Source organism: Montipora capricornis, chromosome 13 (assembly GCF_036669925.1).
Source record: "Montipora capricornis isolate CH-2021 chromosome 13, ASM3666992v2, whole genome shotgun sequence".
NCBI lineage: Eukaryota > Metazoa > Cnidaria > Anthozoa > Scleractinia > Acroporidae > Montipora > Montipora capricornis.
Genome location: NC_090895.1, coordinates 4,138,167 through 4,155,666, shown reverse-complemented (window position 1 = coordinate 4,155,666; position 17,500 = coordinate 4,138,167). Strand labels below are relative to the sequence as shown.

At 37.4% G+C, this 17,500-nt stretch overlaps 2 protein-coding genes across 2 annotated transcripts in view; one reads left to right on the top strand and one right to left on the bottom strand.

Annotated features, from left to right (window-relative positions):
* The window catches only part of LOC138029742 (fibroblast growth factor receptor 2-like), a 466,762-nt gene that overhangs the window by 262,897 nt on the left and 186,365 nt on the right, over window positions 1-17,500 (bottom strand). The window lies entirely within an intron of this gene.
* Window positions 6,732-15,808, top strand: LOC138029804 (protein CEPU-1-like). The gene is made up of 3 exons (XM_068877627.1): window positions 6,732-7,059; window positions 11,226-11,468; window positions 15,609-15,808. Exons 1-3 carry the CDS (start codon window positions 6,831-6,833, stop codon window positions 15,803-15,805), a joined length of 669 nt encoding a protein of 222 aa, XP_068733728.1. The 5' UTR covers window positions 6,732-6,830; the 3' UTR covers window positions 15,806-15,808.

Below are 17,500 nucleotides of genomic sequence, written 5' to 3'. Positions count from 1 at the left end.
TTTCAAATTGGAAAGAATATTTTAAAGGTATTTTCAAATTGCACAGAACTCTAATCATTTTCAAACATACAGTATTTTAATATAGCCTATATTTTAATACTGCACCTATATAAAATAGACAGTCATTAAAAAGCTTCAAAATAGGGATCAAATTGTATATTTAAAACTATTAGAGATTTTAAAGGAGTAACTTAAAGGTATGTTAATTATAAAGCAAGGAGAACTCTGTAACATAAAATCTCATATGATGATAACAGTACTATAAACTAACTGCGATTTTGAGATGCCGATACTGCGTTATATTGGCAGCTTGTTGGGAGAAAATATATTCTGTATTGGCAGAGTCTTGTAGCAGCAGAGCTCAATACAAAGAAGATATTTTCTCCTAATGGGAAATTTTAGTCCAACAATACTGCAGTGCATTATATTGGCATCGCAAAATGTTAGCAAAAGGGACTTTAAATCCCAATACTATAAATCATAGAGCTGTACAACATGCAATGCATTACACCCATCCCATGTTTATAAATCTCTCAGCTACAGTACATGTACCAGGCAAATGTAACTTGGCAGTGTCTCACGAGTCTCGATATTCGACTCGATTCTCTACTCTCGAGTCTCGCGAGAATCGAGCATCGAGTCGTAGCTATCGTTCATTTAATGAGATTGATAATGAGTTTGATGGTGGAATAATTTTTCATGTGAGTGAATACAGTCTGTATTTGAATGCAAGAAATGTGAAGGTCAAAAAAGTCCGGCCTTCCAGGCCTTAAGATTCAAGCCAGGCTTGACCAGGCTTTTTTGAATTTACAGGCCAAAAATGTTGAAGTCTTCAAGATGACAGACATTAATTGACTGCAATTTAGTGTAACAGTGTCTGTAATAGTGACCAGTGACCTTAACCAAACTCTGTGGGCTCAACTGAACTGTCTTTGAAGTAACAATCTTTAAAATGGCCTTGATGGTGTCTTGCAAAATACAATGATGCTATGGTTTAACGAACAATTATCTTTAATGTAGTAACGTAAACATTATTTTATATCTCACACTTGATCATGAATATTATATTGACTGTTACTAAATTTGACACCTGAGACTAAACCTTTGCATGATTATTCTTAGATGTAAAAAGTATCTGATAAAAGAGCTATATAATGATTTAAGTCCTTCACATTCTATCATGCTAAAGTACAGCTGTAACACCTAAAATTTCATGTTTAAAGCAATTTAAACTGTCAAACTGTTCGGCCAAAAAGTCTGGCCTTCCCGGCCATCTAGGATTTTTAAGCCAGGCTTTGCCGGGCTTTTCTGGATTTCCAGGCCTACTTTTTGGCAATTGAAAGCTAAAAGGCAATGTGGACTAGGATTTTATGGGAATCTTTAAGAATTCCACTCAATGATTCTACTTGAGGGTTACTTGAGTGAGTTGAAATTCTTGAGAATTTTGTGCAATAGTACTGAATGTGCAGTGAGACAATAATCATAGTTTAAGTGCCCTTTCAGGATTTGATTTCATCTGTTGCCTTGAAAAAATGAGCTTTAACTTGAACCTTCAATACATGTATAACAAGGTTTGATCTTATTCAAAGCATGCCAATGTGAATGCGATATTCTTCGAGTTAATTCAAACTTTGAACATAAAATCACTCTGTACACGGAGAAATGAAAAAGAATTTAAAGCTTTTATTCTAATGTATTCTATAGATTGAACTGTGACATTAATATCATCAACGGATTACCTGGTTTGATGCTCTCATAATCGACCTTATTCCAAAAGGAACATGTTGCATTACTCTTGAAAATTACACACTCCAACAGACCCGTAGGCGAAACGACCGGTTACGCTCCAAATCAGTACTTAAGCCTTTCAATGAACTCCAGTATATTTCAAATCTTGCCCATTTATAATGAATCCGTGCAAAGTTTGTCATCCTCCGCCATCTTGAATAAAACGTGAGAGACCGGACTGGAAACTAGTGAGCCCTTTTCGTTTTGGTCAGCAGTCAGTGGTAACCACTCCAGCTCTTATACAGATTTTGGGCGGCTTTATTCAAACGTTTGTATTTTGTGCATGACGATTTTTTTGTTAGTTTTACACTTTAAATCCTGATCCAGGCAAGGAAATGCTTACAGCAACTCTAGTAAAAAGGTAAGCGTTAACTTTAAGCGAATAACATTTGATTTGATGCCTTATTGTCTTAAAAATGAGGAACGGTTTTAATACCGGACCTGTATGTATTTTCACACCTTCGAGTCAATTTGTGAAGCAAGGATACTCAATTTGGCTTAATTAGATGCTATAATCCTGTGAAAAAATTGGTAAACCTTTAATGAAGAATAATGAAGTTTTAGAGCAAATGGTGAAGCAAATGATTTGGAAAACAAGTGCTCATACCGCAAGTTGTATGTATACGATTGACAAATGATTTGATTCCTTCTCGTAAAAATGCTTAATGCTCTCACTTTAACTATTGCAAGCAATGCAGAAAATGCCTGAGAAAGCTATTACTGACGTTTGTAAGTAAAGAGATTCAAATTTATGAGTTGACTCTTCACACACTTAAGTTGTAATAGAAATGATCAGTGATTTAGAGGAATCACTACATGCATCATTAAAGTATAATAATACTGTATACGGTATTTTTTTTAAGTTGTCATGAAAAAGAATAAAGAGACACTTCCTGCAAAAAATCTTTGATGGAACAGCAGGGAAAGGTCCTTTACAGCAAACAAAAATGCTTAGCAGCCAATTCTGTCTCCTCAACCAGTTATGGTTTGATGTATTTATGGATCTCTCTTTGCAGACTTGTTTTAGTTCTGTGGTTTATCTGAAACGTTTAAAAGCTTTTTTCGTATTTAAATTTAAAACAAGAATCACGATTTGGGTTGGCAAGGAAAGCTGTGAAATTAATTTTATAACTGACGTATGTGGGAGCTACTGATAGCAGACAAAGCAATGAATCTCTCGTTTCTGCATACAATCAGCCATATCAAGATTCTAAAACTTTGTTTCATAAAAACCCTCAGCCAGAAATAAGACACACCCCAAGTTTAGCGGTAAATATTTTTTCACATGTACTTTTTTTTTTTTCAAATCCTGGGCTTTGAAACTTGGGGTGCGACTTATCTATGCATGCGGCTTATACACCTGCATTTATGGTGTACACATATGTACTGTGCAGGGGCATGAGGACCCTGCCTGCTCAAGGACAGTGAACTGTTGAAACATTGTTAATACTGTCAAAATATGTCTTATAAGAAACATGCATGAATTTGTTAATGGAGTGTTAAGGATAGACAGAATTCTAGATTACTCAAATTTTAAAGTTTTTGTCTGAAAGATTGTATCTTTCCATGCATGGTGAAATCTGGAACCAAAAAAATTCTGTACCAGTTTTGTCCACATTTCAAAGACATTCTTAACCTACAGATGCATTTTAGAGGAAATCCGAAAAATTTTTTTTACAATGATCACTCGGATCATGGTAATTCAAAAGCACCAACAAATCCACTTTCAGAGTAGATTCATCTGTTCTTTTGATGACCGTGATCAGAGTGATCAAGGATCAAAAATCCAGTTTCTATTTGTATTGGAATAGGTTTTAAATAGCCATAAATTAGGATTAAAATAGCTGCAGAACAGGTTTTAAATGTACAATATTCTTCTGTGTTTTCATGATGCTTTAGTTAAAACTTACATGTATTTGAAAAATTGTTTTTAACCTAGTTTAGAGCTATTCTTATTAGAATAAGTTTTAAATAGCTGTGAATTAGGATTTAAATAGCTGTAGAATAGGTTTTAAATATACAATATTCTTTTGTGCTTTAATTATGTGCTTTAATTAAAGCACATTTGAAAAATGGTTTTTGAAGCGTTTTTCACCTACAGTAGCACTGACATGGACATTTTATGTACCATATCCTTGAGCAATTGGCACTTGACAAAGTCATGTTATGCCATGATGCATTACTCACCGTGTGATTTCCAATTACGTTATGACAACATTAAACGTAACCAGAGGAGTTCTTGGATGACCGCGTGAGCTCCTGTGTCTTGTGTGTGTTTGTGATTAAACATGATTCCAGCCACTTGAGCTGTATCGTTGTTGACTGCATATAACATTGTGTCAGAAGTCCTCTAGAACCCCTTATGTCGTTTGGTTTTAATTCACTTTCATGTTCAGTCTCCGAGACCTGGCAAACCTCAGACTGTGGAATTTTTCTTTAATGGTCTGCCATTCTTAACTTTAAAATCTTGAGAGAGCTGGATCAAGGAGAAAATGACATCAAATACTCAATAGTTTAAGAATGAAATGCGTGTGTACACACCCAAATTAATATGGAGCACAGGATTTTCGGGCTTTCAGACTTTTCAACTTGTGTTTTGCACTTATAACATTAAAGCTGCATTTACATGCTGAAATATTTTAAGCTAAATGAGTAAATGAAATCACTGTTCCTTAGATCCAACCCCCTGTGATCCAATCGGTCAGTCTTGAATATGGGTAATTGCTGACTGTGATGTCCAAATTGTTCACTCAAAGTAAACAGCCTTTTGATAAAAATCAAAGCTCAAAATTTTGCCAGTCAAGTGTAAAGTACTCATACTTGATTTTTTGATAATAGTAGCACTTGAAAGTGCTACATAAACGTGTGGTTTGTATGAGAAGAATGCCATTTACTATTTTCAGGTATCTCTTTTTGTTCCCAGAGAATATGCAAATTAGCCAAGTGATGACATCATAAACTCAACTGAATTTTGATCAAATATGATGAAAAAGATATCTCAGCTAATTTGTATCAGAAAGGCTTGATTCCTTGCAGTAAGATTGTAATAGATGTGCTTCACAATATGAGCATACCATTTTTGTTACCATGGCAACATGCTGGGTTCCAGACTGCCCTGATATTAAAGCCTTTGTTCACTACAGTGTACCTTTGATGTTTTATTTTGATATTTGCCAATGGTACTTCGATTGTCTGCACGATCTACACTGTATAGCTGTAGGTGTGTTGCCTGACTGTAGAACTGGTAGCATACTGAGTTTCAATGGTCTCTGCTGCAAATTGGCCGAGATAGCTGTATGTATATACTTGAGGTTATATTGGGTTGAGTGAATGATGTCATCTGTCATCTCATTGCACATTTTACACATTTTTCAAGCCTAAAATTAATTTCTCTAGAACCAATGCAGATATTTCCAAACGGTAAACGGCGTTGTTAGTCTTTCCTGGAATTCTATGGGATAAACCTAAAAATTCTTGAAAGCGATAAAAATTTGATCATTATAAGTTATACATGTATACACGTATGTGATTGGCTAAGACCAGTTACTGTAGTATTTTAGCCAAATTTGAAATTGTAAGCACAGCAAGCTAGCTGCTTTAGAGGTGAATGTAATCTACATTCAAATTTTACATGCTTTTTCCACAGCTCCGCCTCCAGACTTGATTGACCCATCAGCATTGCGGGAGAGCCACGGCTAAAGGCCTGACCAAACACTCGCAACATTTCAACGCAACATTGTTGCATGATGTTGCAACATGTGTTGAATGCACTGGCCAAACGCACGCAACATATCGCAACAGGGTGGCCAAACGTACGCAACATGTTGTGCCCAACAATGTTGCAAGATGTTGGGTTGAAATGTTGCGAGCATTTGGTCAGGCCCAGTGATGTTTGCACATGATCTCAGGAGCAAGATCAGCAGTACTATCTCTTGCAATAAGATTGATTCCTGCATTTAGCCCCAGGGCACCTTTTACAGTATTAACTAAAAGTACATGAGGGAATCAATCTGGCTGAATATAAGCTTCATAAGCTGATAACGTGGGTAAAAAGTAAAGGACAAGGTGTACATTGTAGATCTTCTTAATATTTAATATTAATATTTTATAATTCAGCGAAACGATAATTTTTGTAAATTAAAATTTTGAAGCTGTCACTCTTGTGATGTCGTGAAAAGTGCCATGTTCGAAACGATTCCTGGATTTAGTCTCAAGTCTCTTGGTTCTTAATTGTCCACCATCTTGAAAATAAGGTACATGTAGTGATTTGTGATTAGCTAGCAGTGCAATGTTATTTGATTCAGGACACAACTTTGTTGGAAGAGCAGCCAAACACTGCAACATTGTTGTGATTGTTGCATCAAGCAGAATTGTTGGGTGTAATTTATGTTTGATCAAAAGCAAGTTACTCTATCCAACACTCAATGGAATGAAAAATGTTTGAGTGACATCATTGCATGACAGCATGAAATGGTTAGAACAATATGTTGGATCAAGTAAAAATGGAGTGTTGAATGCATCTTACAAAGCAATTTACATTTCAATCTAGAGATTCTTCTTTTATGCCAGGAACAAGTTCTTTTTGCTTGCCTTTTTTCTGTCAGCAAATTTCCTTTTGGACCGTGATTTTTTTTGTGTGATGGAACATTCGGATAAATTGTCTTTAGTAGTGGTATTTGTGGGCCATTATAGGGTGCACTGTGAGTTTGTAATGTTTTGCTCACTTATAAAAACTACATGTAATCTATCTACCCAGTTTTAATTTTTTTCACTCGTTGTCTTACTGTATTTTTGATGCCTGTGATCAAAACGAGAGAGGCGTAGTATGTGCAATTAATGATTATATTTTATGCATATTTACTTACTGGGGAAATCCATGTTGCAGACTCGCTGACATGGACAGGACAGCCTAACAACCCAACAGAAGCAAGGAAGGGAATAATGTGGTGCTTACATGGAATTATGCCCTCACCACTGATGAACAGGCCAAGAGTCAGAATTTTTTCTTGATTCAGTGGTTGAAGTTCAATTCTTCATTGCTGATGTTTGATCAGATTGCTTCAAAAGCATTCATTTCTGTCCTTGACCCTCTTCTTTCCTACCAAGAGCCATTATCTCCACATATTGTGATTGATAAAAATAATAAGACAGACTCAGTTACTTTGCATATTAATAATGTGAGGGAAGATGATGAAGGACAATACAAGATTCGGTATGTAGACAGTGGTGGCAATGTCCTTGCTGAGCTAGCGATGAATTTGACAGTTCTTGGTAAGTGTGTCATGTTACTTTACTGCCTCGACAACTTGTATATTTAAACTACATTGCCTACTTTGATAATTACAAAATTATTTTGTGGTTTATTAAATTTTGTTTCTGGTTTGAAAAGGTTTTTTTTATAATGCTTCTCATTTTAACATTTATGAATAAATGATATCTTTCTGTAATTAATTAAAAACAGGGCTGCTGCCTAATAAAATTTTCCGGGAGCCTTTAGGGCTTCCAACAATCATTAAAAGTTAGTAGCCCGAGTCTAGAGCCCAGAATTGTATTTTAAGTAATTTCAGCTGGGATTGTATTTACAAGAAAGTGAGAATGAATCATGTAAGGGGCCCATTTGGGCTACTTACAAGTACAGAAATTTTGTCCCCCGCGCTCGCAAATAAGGTGCCCCAGGTGACCAGGCGACTGTAAGTTTAATAGGCAGCAACCTTGACAAAACTCTTGATTTACATTTACTGTTTGCTTCTTCTGTAGTGATATATCGATAATTATATGCATGGACAAATGCTAAATAATTAAACGTTGTATTAATTACCTTACCTGTGGTATATTGTCATTCTTTCGCCTCAGAAGTGGTATTTTGAACGATTTTGAAGATCTCGAGTTTGCTGTTTACTGTGCCTCTCAATAGAAGGACAATGGTGGAAGCTAATTTTTTGAATGGCTCCAGCACTGGACGATTTTTCCTGGGAATATCGCATTGCTCCACTTTGAAACTTTGCAGGAGAATGGCCGAAAGATTCACGCTTCTTCTGGTACTTCTCGCTCGAAAATTCTTCCAAATGGCCCAGAGCTACATGTAGCCCTCGAAAAAATCTATATCTCATACCTTCTGTACCGTCGAGATGTGTAACACTTTTCTCATGTGCCAGCCAAGTTCAGCCTCAAACAGGGTCCAATTAATCAGAAACATAAGAGGCAATCAGTAGGCTGGCACACGTGAAAACATCAAAAGTGCTACGAATGTTGACCGCTCGGAAGGGATTTTGATTTTCTTTAAGCGCTTGCTCTGGGCCGTTTGGATGAATTTTCAATTGAGAAGTATGAGAAGAAGTGTGAATCTTTAGGCCATTTTCCTGCGAAGTTTCAAAGCGGAGCGTTGCGATTTTCTGGAAAAAAATCGCCCTCCGTTCCAGCAAAAAGAAATAGGTTCCACCCATGTCCTTCTATTGAGAGGCACAGTAAACAGTGAATTCAAAATTTTCCAAATCGTGCAAAATACCACTTCTGAAGCAAAGGAACGACACTTAAGTACACCGCACGTGATGCAATACAGTGTTTATTTAGCGTTAGGCCATACACTACAGGTGCACTTATCAATGTATTGCTACAGAAGAAGCAAACGGTGAATTCAATACATTTATAATAAAATTACAAACGGTTACACTAACAGATTGTGTGGGCGCCCTGTGGTGCATCAAGCCTGTGGCCATTCCTTTGCCCAATAAGAAATTTTGCTAGAAGGTACAATCTCTCAATTTTTATCATTGATAATTCTTTGATACCGCACAATTAATGCTCACTCAGTTTCGTTTTTTAGCAATTTTGTGTATACTGATTTGGTTTGAAATTCTTTGGAATTTTGTCATATTTTTGCTCTACTACCTTTTAAACCGTCCGTCAAGATGTACATGCATTTCAATGAAAGTGACACTGTATGCATTTGAAGGAAAAAAAAAAAAACAGAAAAGTGTGGGCAATGTGCGAGCCATGCGAGCCATGCAAGTCAACATGCGAGTCGCACAGTTATTGAAAACTAACCGTTTAAAAATGGGTGCTTAGACTTTAAAATACTGTTTACCAGTGCTATTTGAAACAGGCTGGTGCTTAGACTTAAATGAGAGACTCACATGGCTCGCTGGCGCACAGTTTGTCGAGACCTGAACAAAACAGAAATGTAAACAATTACAAAAATAATTCTCGATATTTTTTGCATTGCAGCGGAGTACATTTCTTGTACCTAAAATATTAACTTTCCGCGTAAATCACGATGTCATTTGGCCATGGTTCGCACAATCTTGAAAAGGTGTTGAATTTTAGTACCCATCTTGAAAAGTCCTTGAATTCGTTTGAGGTCCTTGAAAAGTACTTGATTTCTTTATTAGGTCTTGAAAAATCCTTGAAATTCACAAATTTGTTTATGCCACATCATTTTCTGAGAAATTAAATTATTTTGCCAACGAAAATTTGGGCATTTACATGTATGACTAATAACAAGCCATAAGCGATTGCGGTGAGAAAATTCTAGGAAAAAAACGCAAAGGCGTACATGAAACGAAACTGCATCTTCACCTCATTGCACCAAGCTGTTGGTTGTCCGCCACGTGTTTTGCACCGTGTAAATAGTTTGGTTTCTCTCTTCGTTTTCAATTTAAATGGTTAAGCGATCCAAACTGTAGCTGGGTAACAGAATTTAAAGGCGACAAATGCAAGGCTATTTGTGCATGTGTGTGCATGGGAGAAAGCACTCAAAAGTCTCACATGATTGGCGATAAACATAAAAGGAACACTTGTACAACTTCAAGTTTAACTCAGTCTGCGCTGGTCGGTACATTTTTATCCAAAGAAGTTACTTCAAGTTGTGATCTAAGGTCATGCAGAATCGGGTTTCAGTCGTACGGAAGCGAATAACGCTCAGAAAGGCAGCCAAAGAAGGAAGAAGAAGGCTGCTATTAAAAACATCATCATCATCTTAGTAACATTTTTATAAACAATATGATTTTTCTATCTTCAAATACTATTTCTACACCCAGATGCAACTTCAAGTCATGGCCAGTGACTGCTGTCCTTTTAAGAAGTGTTATTACAAAATATTACAGTATAAAATAATGTGACCAACCGTGGCTGGTGAGTGGGACCAAGAATGTCAGTTTATTGAATAAATCTTAGTCCTTGAAAACTGTAATTTGTCCTTGAAAAGTCCTTGAAAAGTCCTTGAATTTCGTTTGCCTTGAGTTGTACGAACCATGTTTGGCAGAAGAAACATAATTATTTAAGATATTGGTACTTGAAGTTCAGTTTGGAAGTCTTGATAAAAAAGTCACTTGCATGCATGATTAATAAACTGTAGGCCCTGTTTCACAACCCTTCATTGTTCATAACCCTGTGGACATAAAAGAACCATGCACACACTACATGTACATGTATTTGCAAAGGTCCTCTGTGGTACATATACAGTGGTTGGTAGGGTACTGTAAATGCTCAGGGATACTAGCTACAGCAAGCTGGGTAAAGAAAGATAATTAATATTATGCATGATGATTGCATTGCAAGGAACATTTTATAAATAAACTGATTTCTTGTGGTATTCCAAAACTAATCTATTGAAGTGCCTATGAAATAAGAAATCACCAAAGTGTATTTGAAAGACTTTTTGAAGAAAAGAAACGTGGTGTTTTCATATTATTTTGAACTAATTATCTCTTATCGTTCCAGAGATATTATTTAAAAGTGTTTGAGTAAAAACTGATGAGGTCATCAGGGGTTCCAAAGGCAAAAAAATCAAACTTGACACCGGTAGTGTACATGAGTCAATGCATAAAATGACATTTTACAGTTGCCATGGCAACAATTGCTTCCAGATCAAGTTTGTGCTAAACTGGTGCTCCCACTTTCTGTCTTAACCAAACATCATTCACTGTTAATGAGTTGTTAAGGAGACCTTACAGCAACATGAGCTCCATGTGTGTTTTGAGCAGGACTGTCCGTCTTTCCTGATTTCAGAGGAAGTTGAGATATTTCTTTTACTACAAGAAGGGACTGGAGCCAAAAGTGTTGCCATGGTTATTTCATACTCTGCACTGTATTGCACCTTTCTTAAGGGTTGCCAAGTTTAAATAATATCACTATTATCTTTCCAGAGATTATTCTTGATTTTGTGATCCATCTTCCATAGAACCACTGATGATGTCATCAATTTGGTAATTTGCATAGCACAAAAGCTCTAATATCTCTGAAAGAAAAAGAGATACATCAAAACTGAAGAGGGCATTCTTTCAGTTATCTCTAACTGCATGTCAAACTACATGTACATGTTCTTATTTACATATTTTGATTAGAATGAAAGAGCATTCCAACAGTTTTTTTGCTTTACTGGCTTGGTTTTCTTGCTTTCAAGAGTCTTATTTTAAGGCTCTAATGATTTTATTTTGTAGATCCTCCGAGCAATATCAGTGCCTCAAGCGACCTAAACATAACAGCACCTGCTAACTTGACTTTGAACTGTTCAGCTAATGGTAAACCAGAACCAACAATTACCTGGACAAGACTCTCTGATAATATTGAAGTCACCATGCCTTTGAAGATCACTGGTAGACCGGATGCAGCTGACTACAGGTGCACTGCTGCTAATGGTGTTGGAACTCCTCTGACTGAAGATGTCTCTATCATTGTTCTGTGTGAGTGACAGAGTTTTTTGAGCTTTGCATTGTACAGTGCATTTCAAGCAAGTTTAAGTGTTCAAAGTCTCTTCATTGACTTACAAATGTATGATGCACCACAAACATTCACTTATGTCTGTAATTGACCCTACTTACTGCTGTAAACATAATTTTGACATCCAACACGAAATGTCCTTTTATGTCTATTTCCAACAATGAGGTGACGGTAAAGGTTAGTGTTATTTTTAGCTTAGGGTCACTGGGTGAATGCAGCTGTTTATCTTTACTTGAGGAGCAGCATTTGGAGAACACTTTGTGATGTTAATTGAAATCAGGATGCATTATAATAATAATTATTTATTGGGGTCAATCCAAACATTTAGTTCTACACCTTATTCATAATCTCATGGTTAAACTGCATTGGCCCTGAAAAGCCCCTGTGGGGAGTGTAACGTAGTCGCTAAGGTGGACAACGAACACCAAAGCACTTAAACACAACGTTTTAATAATAATTTATTGTAAACCGAGTGTACATCAAGCGAAGAACAAGAACACAGGTGGGATCCCGGATGTAAACTAAACTGTATGTCTTTTGAATTAACTCAACATGCATCAATTAACATCGTTACATCTCCCTTCGTTGTTCGAAGGAAGAGAGAATAAAGAAAGAGAAACGTAAATTGTTTCCTAGAGTGATTGTTCGGAGGACATGAACAGTATGGGAAAAGTGTCAGCATGCATAGTCGCTTAGGTATGCTGGTCTTCGTAGGACTCTTCCCAGGGTGCTACATCTTTCGGATTTGATATGTTGTCCGCTGGAGGGCATGGTTCTGCTTGTGTCCTGACCACCTCTTGGGGCATTGATTCAGCTACTTGTAGTACCTGTTCAACTTTGGTCAAGGGCAGAGGACCAGGATCGGAGCTAGATACCTCAATGTCAGGAGGTGATTGTTTTGGAACTTCAGCTGTGAGAAGCTGGTGTTGGCGGTTCTGCGATACACCCTTCTATCGTCACTAATTACTTGGTATGAATGTACACCAACTTGTTTGTCAACCGTTGCTTGGGTCCATTGGTGACTATACTTGGGTGGATGGACACGAACAGTGCTCCCTGGTTCAAGTGGCCGGAGTTCTTTAGTGCCCTTGTTGTAATAGAAGGGTTGTTTTAGTAGTCTGCCAGCGGTAGGCAGGAGTGTTTTGGTACGTTGGCCAGGGAGACGCTGAGCTGGAGATGTTCCTAGTCCTTCTGTGGGGGTGTTGCGGAAGTCAAGGAATCCCAAGTAGGGGTCACTGCCAGCCTCTAAGGCCTTAAGCATGACTCCCTGCGCAGTCTTTACCGTGTTTTCCGCCTTTCCGTTTGACTGCAGGTAGGTGGGGGAGCTTGTGACATGATCAAACTCATACAAATCTTTGAACTTCTTAAACTCCTGTGAGCTGAACTGGGGGTCATTGTCGCTTACTATGTTGTCCGGAATTCCATGCCTGGCCATATGAGGCTTGAGCTTTTCAATTACTTCTTTCAATGTCTTAGTAACAAGCTTGTCTACCTCAAAGAAGTTTGAGTAGTAGTCAGTATTTTGGCCCATTATCTCGTTTATTCCAGACCATGTTTTCTTCATATCGTTCATATGCTGTAAGAAGTATGTGTGGTAATAAAGCTTCTTACCGTGTCGAATTAAGGTTATTTTGTTTCTATAGATTTTGTATTTGTCGACATCCCCTGAAGCAAATAGAGCATTCTTAATCTTTATAGATTTGAGTAACCCTTTGGTAAACTCGAAACCTTACTTGAAGTCTTCGTACAGATGATCACTAGTACTGTCGGGATATTTGGGTCGGATTAATCAGTCGAAATTATTGATAAAACTTGCTTTACGGTAACCGATGCCGAGCGAAACGGGAAGCCATTCTGTTCTTTATCCGTTTGCTCAGAGATGAATAGTTAACAATTAGACGCGTAGCCTTTGTGGGCTACGGTTCAATTGACCCTCGAGGGCGAATGGTCTAATTGTTTTAGTATCACCCAACTAGTCGGACAGAAAAGGCAATAATAACGTTAGCAAATGCAAGTTAAGATATATTTATTTGGGAATAAAACGAATGAAAGCGTCACACTTTTCGCTACTCGTGTACTATTAATAATGATCCTCTAGTAGCGTAGCCAATCAAAATGCAGGATTTGCATCAGTCTACTAGTTGGGTGATACTAATACTTGTTATTAAACTTTCAACCTCGGATATTGCGTTTCTAGCATTCTCATTGGTTCACTTAATCTCGGTTATTAGCTCATATAACGTGTGGCCTAATATGGAAAACTGATTTGCGCCAAGTTTTGTGGTAGTTTTCTAACATCAAAACAGAATAATTCAGTAAAACTTGGCTTTAATTTCCAAGTTGCTTACACGATTTTCAAAAAGTCTCAAATCCTGGAGGAAACGCTGCCAAAATGTTGTATGCGCTTTTCACATAAATGAATTTAACTTACTTTCACCAACATTTCAATGTTATTACATGTACGTCGAAATACTTGTTTGTCATAGCATCCGCCATTTTTAGTATGCGTCTGCATACTTATTCGAGAAAGCCTGGAGCGATGACTTATTACGTCACTTACTCAACCTATCGCTCGCTGCTACTTGAGTAAACAATGGAAACGTGTCTGAAACGCGAAGCTTCGTCTTCTAGCGATCATGATTTCTCGTTTTTCGTCAGAGTACCCCTTTAAGCTTTCAGAATTTCATGAAAATTTAATATAATTATTACATTCTTGCTTGTTGGACATGAGACTGTAAGGCTGTTTACAATCAACATGTGTAAGGCGGCTTACAAACGCCGTTGTAAGACTGCGTACAAACGCCTTGTTTTTAAAAAAAAGACGCTGTATGTAAGAGTCTTGGATGATCTTCTGACTGATTTTATAATTAAACGCCGTCTGTTAGACAGTACAAAGCTGCTGACAATGATCCTAATCAGTATTGTTTATTAAACAAGCAGTTAAGCGAGCTGCGGTGGTTTTTATGGATAAGATATGGTGAATAAGTGAGGCCATGAAGGTCATACATTAATAAATAGAGATCCAACTCGAAGACAAGACTAAACGGGTTAGTTAAGAAATGAGCGATTCTTTTATTTTGATAAAAGGAATTTGGCCAAAAAACAGGTTATCTTTTCTGGATCAGGGATATTTTGTTTTTTACCTAAGTTACACAAACGTGGCTGTCCGGGTAGGCCAGTAATCTGTGGAGGTATTACATCCATAAAAAAGGAATCGCATTTGTAGATTACGGGTGGAGACTTTTGTTTCTGCCAGTTTTGCGTTGAGAAGAATTTAAGCGAGCTCTTTTAATCAATTAATTAATTCAATTAATCAACCGAATTTAATAGTTCCACCTTGGTTGAACTGGCGCTCTAAAGGAGCGAGTTAACATTTTCTAAAACTTTTTTTCTAAAAGTGAATAAATTATCTTGCAAACGTCCATCCAGTGGACGAAGTGTCCGTTAAAATCTAGTAAGCCTTTACTACCTATTTCCAACAATAAGGTAAGGATGAAGGTTATATATCAATCTTAAAGGTAAAGTCACTGCTTACGAGCCAGAAAGCCCTCAGGCTGGTGCTTATTTCCCTGTTTCCGTAGCATGAAGCGACTAAGATATTTATATTCCACCCTGGATGGATATGGATATGTCAATCTTAGCCCGAGGTTTTTTAAACGCCGTGGGGATTCTTGCTTTTGTTGTACAGGAAAAGGAGGCGCGTCTATTGGATTATATCATTACATTTCTGATGGGTTTTTTCTTAACTTGCCTCACTAAAACTGTCAACTGGGTCCTCTAAGTTGTATTGACGAATGTCCGTGACATTCACAGGCTATTCTGCAAGCAAGAAATATCCGATAAGAGTCAACGGGGGTGCCCGTCATTACTTTATTTACATTGTGCTTTAGCTTGCATGATTACACCTGAAAATGTCCATTTAAGCGAAAACGTGACAACCAGAGGTGAAGTCTGTTTGAACGTTATGGTAAACGTCACATGGACAGTTGAAGCAACCAATCCTGCGCAGGGCCATTCCTATCAACCCAGTTCAGTGTTGGAGTGAATTGGCAAGACTGCGCTAGAAGCGTTTTATGTCCTTTTTGCCGATCCTCTCTTCTTAGATCCTGCTCAAGCTTCAGGTTGCAGAGCGGATGTCTCAATACCTGAGGGAAGCACAACACTGTTTTCATGTCCAGTTGACGGAAACCCTGAACCCACCATAACATGGTACATTGGCAGTGAAGCAGGTGGACCTGTGATTTCCAATAAAAACAGTTGGAAGCCGGGAAAGTGGATGTTACACATGTTCTGCAAGTAACTCTCTTGGAACACCAGTCACTGTCACACAATGCCTGAGAATTGGTAAGTGAAGTCATGCGCCTATCCCTTTCAAAGAAGCACTGGTGGTTAACGCTTACCTACAATTTTTTTTTCTGGAAACGCCATGTTTCGGGTGTAAGTAGAATCGGCGGTAACCATCACTGACTTTTTATTAATGTACAACTAAATCGGTGGTCATGCAGTAAGGCCATCCCCATAAAATGTTTCATTTCCCATCGCTCGACCGATCCATTGTGTTGGAAAAGTAAAAAAAAAATTCCACAATCACTTGTAAAGAAGCAAGTACTTTATTTACAAGGACACGATCTTGTCTTATTAACACCAATTGTCTTAAATTATCATCGATACTTCGTTTTTGTAGCCCTTTTAGACATTTGATAGTCCTGTTAATATACATATGAACTTGCTCGTGCATTTTAGTGATTTATTTTCACTTGTAAAGTTTTTAAAGCTTTCAAATTTGAGAACCTTCAAAACATCGCTAGTGCTCAATAATGACAAAATGCACTCGCGTTCATAAGATTTCCTATACTAAGGGCTTCTCTCATGGCAATTGGTTTACGCTGCGCAGTAATGAAACTACTTTGCAAAGCAAATCTCACTATCTTGATTACTCTTAAGAATTAAAAGATACGCATACTTTGTGTCGTGCATTTAACTGCACTTTCAATACATCTCAGCTATCAATTAATCTATATTTTGCGAGTTCTTGCAATTTATTATCATTAAAAAAAAAATTGCAAACGTCTGTCGGCCATTTGGTTTTCATTTATCTCTGTCGCTCGTACGCTGGTAGTTGCCATAAAAATTGAATTTAGACTCCACAACTGATTATAAGTACTCTTTTTGTACCAATCTTTGTTGGGTGTATGATAATCGTAAGGAAGACTTCGTTCTTAGAATCGTTTTTAATACCCAGTTGAGGAAAGTGGCATTTCGTGTGTGTTTATGTTGCAGAACGTATGGAAACTATTCAAAGGAGTGCTTTAACCATCACCAACATGGACTGCAATACTTTTTCAGACCAGGACTTTCGAAAAGAGGTATGGATGAAATGTTCTTGTGCACTCCGGAGCTATTAACTGTAAACTGATGACGATTGATGAAGTAGTCTGTGGTTTTTTTTGGAACAGCCATAAAATGCTTGGACGCTTTAGATGCGCGCATTTCCTTTTCTTTTCGTCATAGATGTGGTTATCAGTGTCTGCTTTGTTCCTTTTTAGGTTAACGAAGCGCTCCCACCTTTTGAACTAAACAGTATTGAAATGGAAAACTCGGTATGTCCATCACTGTCATTCCTGGTTTTTGCACAACACTTTTATCGATGAGTCTCAATTACCGTCTACCTTCTCTGTTATTAGTCGTAGCTATTAAATTTCATTTGTAGACTCATTAGGTCCGTTCTTATATATTTCAGGTTTGGTGGTTAGTGTAATTGTTGACCTGAACTCCTACTATTCCTTCAGGTTGTTGTTTTTTTAAAAACTTGGCCCCCCCCCCAAATTTTTTCAAAATTAAAAGGGTCAGCTCTTGCAGCTGCTGCCAGGCAAAATAAGTTCGGAAAATTTAGTGTGGATCCCAGTTCCATCAAAGAGCTTGATATCGACAGAAATGAGTTCAGCATCTGCCAACTTCTACAAGAATCACAAAAGGTACAAACAGTTGTTATTGA

What these genes read in the sequence shown, in the direction of transcription:
- LOC138029804 (XM_068877627.1), top strand. Translation starts at nt 6,831, where the DNA reads ATGTTTGATCAGATTGCTTCAAAAGCATTCATTTCTGTCCTTGACCCT. An exon ending in GATGAATTTGACAGTTCTTG is followed by an intron (nt 7,060 to 11,225) that starts GTAAGTGTGTCA and finishes TTTATTTTGTAG; the next exon opens with ATCCTCCGAGCAATATCAGT. An exon ending in TGTCTCTATCATTGTTCTGT is followed by an intron (nt 11,469 to 15,608) that starts GTGAGTGACAGA and finishes CTCTCTTCTTAG; the next exon opens with ATCCTGCTCAAGCTTCAGGT.